This window comes from Coregonus clupeaformis, chromosome 23 (genome assembly GCF_020615455.1).
Source record: "Coregonus clupeaformis isolate EN_2021a chromosome 23, ASM2061545v1, whole genome shotgun sequence".
Lineage (NCBI taxonomy): Eukaryota > Metazoa > Chordata > Actinopteri > Salmoniformes > Salmonidae > Coregonus > Coregonus clupeaformis.
In genome coordinates, this window is record NC_059214.1 from 50,183,715 (window position 1) to 50,194,702 (window position 10,988).

Here is a 10,988-nt window from a genome sequence, read left to right on the forward strand (position 1 = left end):
ACAAGAAATATCCATTAATTATAATTATTCACATTTTCTATTTTGCAGGATTCTTTTCCTGCTGTAGCAAACTGGCTCAAATGTAGATCTTACATCTGTGGAGGAACGATAATGCAGTACAGACAAGTAGACACTAGATGTCACTGCAGCCAAGCCGATTATATAAACAACCACGTAGCCCTACATCCTAGTCTACATGGCATCGGGTGGTAGGAAGAGAGAGCACATCGACCACATTGAAAACTTCACGTTTTTCTGTCTCTTTGTGTTCTTCAGTTAGCCAAATGAAATTTTTCGTAGCCACTTTCACTAAGTTGGCCCTTGGAGTGGGTGGGTATGTGAGGTGGCTCTGTTAAATTTGAATATGATTTAAAGATGTCCCTCAGCCTCAGGTGAGGGGTGCTCAGTTGGGGTCCATAAGTAAAGTTTACCACTCTGGATATAATAGGTACCGTCTTTGAATCACATGAAAGTCAAGCAAAAGTCAAGCAGTATCAATATCAGCACAGGTTTCTAATTAACTACCAACCCTAACCTAAAAGTGGTTCGAGAATCAATTTCTCTATCCAAATCGGGACAGAAGAAGAAGAACCAATATTGAACATCAATGGTAAAGACTGTAGACCTTTCCCTTGCCCTGTTCTCTGATAGAAGTCATCTGACACAGTCAGCGGGGGTAGCTCTCACTGCGCTCTCTTGTCCGCTGCAAAGTGCAAACAGCTTTGAAAAATCCATAGGGTCCTTTGGTGACGTCATTGCGGGTCCCCACCAATGACTGTATAATATGAAGGTCCCCACCACCACCGACAGACCGAGAGATTCCCGCTCCAAATCCGCTCCAGAATTTCCAGGGTTTGGATTTCCGTGTGTCGTATGTGTGTTTGGTTTTGCCTCCCTTTTTTTTTAGCTCAAACCCAGTTATTGCACTTTAGCCAAGGTTTAGCCAAGGTTTGGTTCCGGTGAATCCAGTGGGGTATAGGTCTGCTCGTAGCTCGGTGAAGAAACATGGGGATTTAATTAGATATCCAAAGAGACGTGAATTAGATCGTGTTGGTGCATCATACAATAGTTGTATTTTAGGTGTTGTCTGTCTAAAATGAAGCACCCGAAGCTATGGAGAGCGTTGCTTTTCATGACGGTGTTGTACCAGTTTGGGATGTCAAGCAGATACGGTAAGATGATGGTGGAGTATCGGGAACATGGAGTTTTAGTGGAGGGAGAGATGGAAGAGAAGAGGCGGCAGGAGAGGGAAACTTCACTAGGAGGTAGCTAGTGAAGTAGTGTTTGGAATGAGGTCCGCAGATTAGAGAAATTGATGATTCACAAGTATTTTCTGTTTACCTTAAAGATCTGCAAGGTGTGAATGGCATTACATTTCATCAAAGTAACGAAATAAATCGGATAGGGAAGAGATATTGAGAAAATATGTTTTTAAATAGCTTTTGTGTAGGTTTTTGTAACCTAAATTAACAGCTACACGTTTAATTGATTTACTAAAATACATAAGGTAGCTGTAAAATCCTTTTGCCCTAAGTGCTTTATTTTTATACGGTTTTAGTTTGACTAGGCGAGCATGTCATATTTTTCAGGTGACAAGGACAAGTCTTAGAAAGTAAAAATCGTCTTCTATTGGCATTATGAAATAAAAGCTTTATAGCTTTTAGACCTATTGCAGTATAGGTGTTCTACTTGCATGAGGTTTATGCGTTTCAGGAGGACGGGGAGAGACTTTTTGATGGGTTTCAGGACCACGGAGAGCGACTAGGCTCAGCGCTGCTTGCCTTGCCTGTTGAAATTATACTCTCGTCTCTTCTCGGCAAACCTTGGTCTCCCCTCCCCTGTTTTCACCCCTCTCCTCACCTACTCCTCCTCTCCTCCACCCGCGTCACACCATTTAGTTACCCAATGAGCATTATTCTGACTCCTAGGCATCATAATGCTAGTTCCCTGGTAACAGAGGAGCACGGCTTGATCACAGCCAGTTACCATGGCTACCTGGCGTTCTAAAGGTGAAGGATCAGGGATCTAGTTATTTGTGTAATGTTATTCATCAGAACGATCTCTGTTTGACTCCAACGTGCATTAACGTGTCGCTAATCATCTCACTGTTCCATCTCCCTGCTTCTCTGTTACGTGGTGGAAGATGCTGTCTCCTGTAAGCACTTTCCATTGGCTTGGCCCTACAGGGCTAATTATAATATCCATTCATCCCGTGTGTTTCTTTTGTACACTGATGTGCATCTAGCATTATGTGAATGTGGATAAATGCAAAGAGTAAAACAAAAGTGTGGATCTCCGATCTCCCTCTTAGAAGCATTCTCTGAACATTTTAAATAAGTACAGAAAAGGTATACCCTGAATTCACAGGGAACAAACACCCTGAATGCACAGGCTTTAGCTGGGTACATGATGTAGGAGACCAGGAGGCTTTAGCTGGGTACATGATGTAGGAGACCAGGAGGCTTTAGCTGGGTACATGATGTAGGAGACCAGGAGGCTTTAGCTGGGTACATGATGTAGGAGACCAGGAGGCTTTAGCTGGGTACATGATGTAGGAGACCAGGAGGCTTTAGCTGGGTACATGATGTATGGGACCAGGAGGCTTTAGCTGGGTACATGATGTAGGAGACCAGGAGGCTTTAGCTGGGTACATGATGTAGGAGACCAGGAGGCTTTAGCTGGGTACATGATGTAGGAGACCAGGTGGCTTTAGCTGGGTACATGATGTATGGGACCAGGTGGCTTTAGCTGGGTACATGATGTAGGAGACCAGGAGGCTTTAGCTGGGTACATGATGTATGGGACCAGGAGGCTTTAGCTGGGTACATGATGTATGGGACCAGGAGGCTTTAGCTGGGTACATGATGTATGGGACCAGGAGGCTTTAGCTGGGTACATGATGTATGGGACCAGGAGGCTTTAGCTGGGTACATGATGTAGGAGACCAGGAGGCTTTAGCTGGGTACATGATGTAGGCGGACACACTGAACGCTTTGGTTCCACTCTGGGGAAATAAGGGCAATTCCAGTTGTACATTTTGTTACCAAAGGCCGGGTTATGTGTTCGGTTATGCGTTGAACCTGCACTCCAGACATGTTCAATAAAATCGCTCAAAATATTTGAAAGATGTCAGGTCTGCTGGGAGGATTCATGTGTTTGTGTTTCTGACACTGTGGATGTGTTTCTGACGCTGTGGATGTGTGTGTTTGCTATCTGTCTGTGTGTATAATAGCTAAAGGCTAATAGTCATGGAAGAGATCAGTCCAGTCTGTCCAGGCAGCTGTCAGAAGCTGTCAATACTGGGGTCAGTGAGACCATTATCCCCGGGACCACCCTCTGTGAGAGCATTATCCCCGGGACCACCCTCTGTGAGAGCATTATCCCCGGGACCACCCTCTGTGAGAGCATTATCCCCGGGACCACCCTCTGTGAGAGCATTATCCCCGGGACCACCCTCTGTGAGAGCATTATCCCCGGGACCACCCTCTATGAGAGCATTATCTCTCTCCTCCACTAGTTTCAGTTTATAATCAATACTGGGGTCAGTGAGAGCATTATCTCTCTCCTCCACTAGTTTCAGTTCATAATCAATACTTTGGTCTGTGAGAGCATTATCTCTCTCCTCCACTAGTTTCAGTTCATAATCAATACTTTGGTCTGTGAGAGCATTATCTCTCTCCTCCACTAGTTTCAGTTCATAATCAATACTTTGGTCTGTGAGAGCATTATCTCTCTCCTCCACTAGTTTCAGTTCATAATCAATACTTTGGTCTGTGAGAGCATTATCTCTCTCCTCCACAGGTTTCAGTTTATAATCAATATTTTGGTCTGTGAGAGCATTATCCCATCCACTGGTTTCAGTTCTTAATCAATCACTCCATCCCACGCCACAGTTCACTACTGTCATTTACTGAGGTATCATTGACAAGCTCTGTGTTATATTCCTCATTACATTTGACACCTGAAACCAGACCAAGCACTCAACAACAAGAATGACATATGACCATTCCCCCTGCTGTTACTGTAGAAAGGAGATGGCATCCAGGCAGAACAGAACTGCTGCTGCACCCCACCTCCAGTTCAGAATATACTCTGAGCCCCACCTCACCCCACCTCCAGTTCAGAATATACTCTGAGCCCCACCTCACCCCACCTCCAGAAGGACAGTTCAGGCTTTACTCTGAGCCCCACCTCACCCCACCTCCAGAAGGCCAGTTCAGGCTTTACTTTGAGCCCCACCTCACCCCACCTCCAGAAGGCCAGTTCAGGCTTTACTCTGAGCCCCACCTCACCCCACCTCCAGAAGGCCAGTTCAGGCTTTACTCTGAGCCCCACCTCACCCCACCTCCAGAAGGCCAGTTCAGGCTTTACTCTGAGCCCCACCTCACCCCACCTCCAGAAGGCCAGTTCAGGCTTTACTCTGAGCCCCACCTCACCCCACCTCCAAAATGCCAGTTCAGGCTTTACTCTGAGCCCCACCTCACCCCACCTCCAGAAGGCCAGTTCAGGCTTTACTTTGAGCCCCACCTCACCCCACCTCCAGAAGGCCAGTTCAGGCTTTACTCTGAGCCCCACCTCACCCCACCTCCAGAAGGCCAGTTCAGGCTTTACTCTGAGCCCCACCTCACCCCACCTCCAGAAGGCCAGTTCAGGCTTTACTCTGAGCCCCACCTCACCCCACCTCCAGAAGGCCAGTTCAGGCTTTACTCTGAGCCCCACCTCACCCCACCTCCAGAAGGCCAGTTCAGGCTTTACTCTGAGCCCCACCTCACCCCACCTCCAGAAGGCCAGTTCAGGCTTTACTCTGAGCCCCACCTCACCCCACCTCCAGAAGGCCAGTTCAGGCTTTACTCTGAGCTGTGTTTTATAGCCCCAGTGTTTTTTCAGTGTTTTTCCTCCTGTGTTCATTTGGCAGTAGACCCTGACTAACCAGCCCTGCAAAACACACACACACACACACACACACACACACACACACACACACACACACACACTCTATGGTCTGTTTGACCAGCTGTGGCCAATACAGAGAACTAGATCTGGGCCTCCACCTCCCTCCACCTCCCTCCACCTCCTTCCACCTCCCTCCACCTCCCTCCACCTCCCTCCACCTCCTTCCACCTCCCTCCACCTCCCTCCACCTCCCACCACCTCCACCTCCCTCCACCTCCCTCCACCACCTCCACCTCCCTCCCCTCCACCACCTCCACCTCCCTCCACCTCCCTCCACCTCCCACCACCTCCACCTCCCTCCACCTCCCTCCACCTCCCTCCACCTCCCTCCAACCTCCACCTCCCTCAACCTCCCCACCTCCACCTCCCACCTCCCTCCACCTCCCTCCACCACCTCCACCTCCCTCCACCTCCCTCAACCCACCACCCTCCACCTCCCTCCACCTCCCACCACCTCCACCTCCCTCCACCTCTATCTCCCTCCACCTGTGACCGTGTGACATGTTCTCTTTGTCTTCCGCAGCATTTTGGATCTGGGTTGCTGAGATTACTTATTGCTCATGCTTGATGAGTGTGTGATGTGCTTCCTGCTAACATTAGCAGAGCAGGTATAACCTAGTCTCTTCAGAGTATACTGTAACACGTTTCAATCAGTTACTGATTTTAACAGAGCTGCTATTAATCCCTCTATCACTCTCTCTCTCTGTCTCTCTCTCTTTCTCTCTCTCTCTCTCTCTCTCTCTCTCTCTCTCTCTCTCTCTCTCTCTCTCTCTCTCTCGTCTCTCTCTCTCTCTCTCTCTCTCTGCTCTCTCTCTCTGTCTCTCTCTCTCTCTCTCTCTCTCTCTCTCTCTCTCTCTCTCTCTCTCTCTCTCTCTCTCTCTCTCTCTCTCTCTCTCTCTCTCTCTCTCTCTCTCTCTCTCTCTCTCTCTCTCTCTCTCTCTCTCGCTCTCTCTCTCTCTCTCTCTCTCTCTCTCTCAATTCAATTTCAATTTAAGGGCTTTATTGGCATGGGAAACGTGTGTTAACATTGCCAAAGCAAGTGAAGTAGATAGTAAACAAAAGTGAAATAAACAATAAATATTAACAGTAAACATTACACTCAGAAGTTTCAAAAGAATAAAGACATTTCAAATGTCATATTATGTATATATACAGTGTTGTAACGATGTGCAAATAGTTAAAGTACAAATGGGAAAATAAATAAACATAAATATGGGTTATATTTACAATGGTGTTTGTTCTTCACTGGTTGCCCTTTTCTTGTGGCAACAGGTCACAAATCTTGCAGCTGTGATGGCACACTGTGGTTTTTCACCCAGTAGATAAGGGAGTTTATCAAAATTGGGTTTGTTTTCGAATTCTTTGTGGATCGCTGTAATCTGAGGAAATATGTGTCTCTAATATGGTCATACATTTGGCAGGAGGTTAGGAAGTGCAGCTCAGTTTCCACCTCATTTTGTGGGCAGTGTGCACATAGCCTGTCTTCTCTTGAGAGCCAGGTCTGCCTATGGCGGCCTTTCTCAATAGCAAGGCTATGCTCACTGAGTCTGTACATAGTCAAAGCTTTCCTTAAGTTTGGGTCAGTCACAGTGGTCAGGTATTCTGCCACTGTGTACTCTCTGTTTAGGGCCAAATAGCATTCTAGTTTGCTCTGTTTTTTTGTTTGTTCTTTTCAATGTGTCAAGTAATTCTCTTTTTGTTTTCTCATGATTTGGTTGGGTCTAATTGTGTTGTTGTTGTTGTTGTTGTTGTTGTCCTGGGGCTGTGTGGGGTCTGTTTGTGTTTGTGAACAGAGGCCCAGGACAAGCTTACTTAGGGGACTCTTCTCCAAGTTCATCTCTCTGTAGGTGATGGCTTTGTTATGGAAGGTTTGTGAATCGCTTCCTTTTAAGTGGTTATAGAATTTAACGGCTCTTTTCTGGATTTTGATAATTAGCGGGTATTGGCCTAATTCTGCTCTGCATGCATTATTTGGTGTTTTACGTTGTACACGGAGGATGTTTTTGCAGAATTCTGCATGCAGAGTCTCAATTTGGTGTTTGTCCCATTTTGTGAATTCTTGGATGGTGAGCGGACCCCAGACATCAGAACCATAAAGGGCAACGGGTTCTATAACTGATTCAAGTATTTTTAGCCAGATCCTAATTGGTATGTCAAATTGTATGTTCCTTTTAATGGCATAGAAGGCCCTTCTTGCCTTGTCTCTCAGATCGTTCACAGCTTTGTGGAAGTTACCTGTGGCGCTGATGTTTAGGCCGAGGTATGTATAGTTTTTTGTGTGCTCTAGGGCAACGGTGTCTAGATGGAATTTGTATTTGTGGTCCTGGCAACTGGATCAATTAGGGGGTGCAGGGTGAATACGTGGTCTGTCGTACGGTAATTTGGTAAAAAGCCAATTTGACATTTGCTCAGTACATTGTTTTCACTGAGGAAATGAACTAGTCTGCTGTTAATTATCATGCTAATGATAATGATAATGTTAATAATAAAAATAATAAAAAATAATAAAAAATGCAGAGGATTTTCCCAAGGTTGCTGTTGACGCATATCCCACGGTAGTTATTGGGGTCAAATTTGTCTCCACTTTTGTGGATTGGGGTGATCAGTCCTTGGTTCCAAATATTGGGGAAGATGCCAGAGCTAAGGATGATGTTAAAGAGTTTAAGTATAGCTAATTGAAATTTGTGGTCTGTATATTTTATCATTTCATTGAGGATACCATCAACACCACAGGACTTTTTGGGTTGGAGGGTTTGTATTTTGTCCTGTAGTTCATTCAATGTAATTGGAGAATCCAGTGGGTTCTGGTAGTCTTTAATAGTTGATTCTAAGATTTGCATTTGATCATGTATATTTTTTTGCTGTTTGTTCTCTGTTATAGGGCCAAAAAGATTGGAGAAGTGGTTTACCCATACATCTCCATTTTGGATAGATAGCTCTTCGTGTTTTTGTTTGTTTAGTGTTTTCCAATTTTCCCAGAAGTGGTTAGAGTCTATGGATTCTTCAATTACATTGAGCTGATTTCTGACATGCTGTTCCTTCTTTTTCCGTAGTGTATTTCTGTATTGTTTTAGTGATTCACCATAGTGAAGGCGTAGGCTCAGGTTTTCTGGGTCTCTATGTTTTTGGTTGGATAGGTTTCTCAATTTCTTTCTTCGGTTTTTTCATTCTTCATCAAACCATTTATCACTGTTATTACTTTTCTTTGGTTTTCTGTTAGAGATTTTTAGATTTGATAGGGAAGCTGAGAAATATACTGTTTAGGTTTTCTACTGCCAAGTTTACACCTTCACTATTACAGTGGAACGTTTTGTCCAGGAAGTTGTCTAGAATGGTTTGAATTTGTTGTTTCCTAATTGTTTTTTGGTAGGTTTCAACACTACTTTCCTTCCATCTATAGCATTTCTTAATATTATTCAGTTCCTTTGGCTTTGATGCCTCATGATTGAGTATTGCTCTGTTCAAGTAGACTGTGATTTTGCTGTGGTCTGATAGGGGTGTCAGTGGGCTGACTGTGAACGCTCTGAGAGACTCTGGGTTGAGGTCAGTGATAAAGTAGTCTACAGTACTACAGCCAAGAGATGAGCTATAGGTGTACCTACCATAGGAGTCCCCTCGAAGCCTACCATTGACTATGTACATACCCAGTGTGCGACAGAGCTGCAGGAGTCGTGACCCGTTTTTGTTGGTTATGTTGTCGTAGTTGTGCCTAGGGGGGCATATGGGGGAGGGAATGCTGTCACCTCCAGGTAGGTGTTTGTCCCCCTGTGTGCTGAGGGTGTCAGGTTCTTGTCCAGTTCTGGCATTTAGGTCGCCACAGACTAGTACATGTCCCTGGGTCTGGAAATGATTGATTTCCCCCTCCAGGATGGAGCAGCTGTCTTCATTAAAGTATGTGGATTCTAGAGGGGGAATATAGGTAGCACACAGGAGGACATTTTTCTCAGTTGAGATAATTTCCTTTTGAATTTCTAACCAAATGTAAAATGTTCCTGTTTTGATTAATTTAATAGAGTGAGTTAGGTCTGCTCTATACCAAATTAGCATACCCCCTGAGTCCCTTCCCTGTTTCACACCTGGTAGTTTGGTGGATGGGACTACCAGCTCTCTGTAACCTAGAGGGCAACCAGTGGGTCCGTCTCCTCTATACCATGTTTCTTGTAGGATGACAATGTCTGTATTTCCGATTTCTTTGGTGAAGTCCAGATTCCTGCTCTTTAGGCCAAAGGCAGATGACCTCAGGCCTTGGATATTCCAGGATGAAATAGTGAAGGCTTTGTGTTCCATAAAGTGTCTAATGTTGTTGGTTGTGTGGTTTGGCCTCAGGCCAGTAGTATGAGCAGAGCCTGCTGAGCATCTGGTACATGCCATTGGCTTGGGCTAGTGTAAGAGTGGGTGTTGGGCCTGTTTGCCTGCTCATGGCCTGGGCGTATGTGTAACTTTCATGTTGAGGCCCTCTTTTTGGGAGTGGGGGGCTTGGGGTGGGTAGGAGGGGCATAGGTCTGATCTGAGGGGGCCTAAATGGGGTGTGGGCATGGTTGACTTGGGGGGGAGTTAATTGGTGGGGTGTAGATGTGGTTGATGGTGCTGTGGTCTGGATGTAGGTCCTCTCTGCGGGGGTCCTCTATGTGTAGGTCCTGGGGGGGTCCCGCAGGTCTGGGAGAGTGTCTCGCTGGTCTGGGCGGGGTGTCTGTTGATCTGTTGCTCCTGTGTGAGGTGTTGGGTCTGCGGTTGAGGGCGATATCCTTTAGGGTCCGGGCGAAGGTGGGCACTGCTGCCTTGTATAGGTGGACCTAGTCATAAAGGCTGTTCACGTCCAGGGTGGAGTGGTGGGCCAGGTAGACATTTGGTTTTGATGCACAGTCACGGGAAATACTTGCGTTTACCCGCTGTATGGTAGCAGGGTTGAAGTCTTTTCGTGGTAGCAGGGTTGAGATAACCACTTGTGCGTTGGGGAAAGTAGAAGAAGCTTTTTCTATCACTCCCTTGAGTGCTGTGGCCACCCTTTCCTGCTGTGTTCTCAGGTTGTTTGTGCCTGTGTGTATTATTATGTGGCTGGGTGATCCTAGTCGGTCCTCAGACAGAAGGTCTAGGGCGCGCTGGGTGTTTGGACACCAGAGTTTAGACACTGTGTGTTTTGGAAAAAGTTTATTTTCTTGTATGTATTTCCCGTTTGAGTCCATAAGGAGTACAATCTGTGGCTTGTGTATGTCCTCAGTGGGTGTGGGGGGGGTCGTCATGAGGGCTATCAGGGTGTCTGACTGGGGGGTGCTCAGAGGGGTTGGGATCCCCTGGGCTTGGGGTTCTTCATTTGTTTGTCTGTGTGTGATGTCGAGGCTATGGTCAGGGTCTAGGGTGTACTGTTCTGCTGCGGTGTCGAGACTTTGGCCAGGATCTGAGGTGGGCTGTTCTGCTGGCTTCTCTGCGGGGGTGGCCAGCTCTCTAATGGGTTGTTCTATGTCACCCGTCATCGTTCTCACCTGCACTCTGATCCTCTCCTCTAGTGCTCTGTTCTTCTCCTGCTCCTGCTCTTTCTCCTGTTGATGTTGTCTCACCACAGTCCAGAGGGCAGACATGTCTCTCTCTACCTGCAGCTCTCCAGGTCTAGTTAAGGGGGTGTTGTTGTGCGTGACTGTTGTCTGGGTCTGTGCTGACTGGAGTGTGTTCACCTGCTGTTCCAGCTCCACCTGCCTTACCTCCAGCTGGGTGAATTTATCCTTCATTTCAATGAGGAGTAGTACTCTGTGCTGGGAAGTTGACTTTCTGCTTGGGGTTGCTCTGTGGGGTTATTTAATGAAGAGGTCTGGTCTGACCCGCTCGGGGTAGGGGTATCTTTCTCAAGGGAGAGCTTCTCCTGCTGAGCTATTTCTTTGATTAGGTGAAAGTCCAGCTGGAACTGTTTGGTGTTGCCTTGAACCAAAATGGTTCCAGATTTATAGAGATTAATATTAGACGAGTTTCCACCCGTCGCTAACACCCCCCCTCTTAACAGAGGGGTAGTGTGCTAGTATAGCACTGTGCCATGCCAGGGGATG

General features: G+C 46.5%; 1 protein-coding gene across 2 annotated transcripts in view; it reads left to right on the top strand.

Annotated features, from left to right (window-relative positions):
- The first annotated feature begins 853 nt into the window (after nt 1-853).
- The window catches only part of ptprna (protein tyrosine phosphatase receptor type Na), a 105,734-nt gene continuing 95,599 nt past the window's right edge, over nt 854-10,988 (top strand). For both annotated transcript variants that reach the window (XM_045206756.1, XM_045206757.1), the window contains exon 1: nt 854-1,172. In XM_045206756.1, the coding sequence (XP_045062691.1) occupies nt 1,097-1,172 (76 nt within the window). In that variant the 5' untranslated portion in view covers nt 854-1,096. The remainder of the gene's footprint in view (nt 1,173-10,988) is intronic.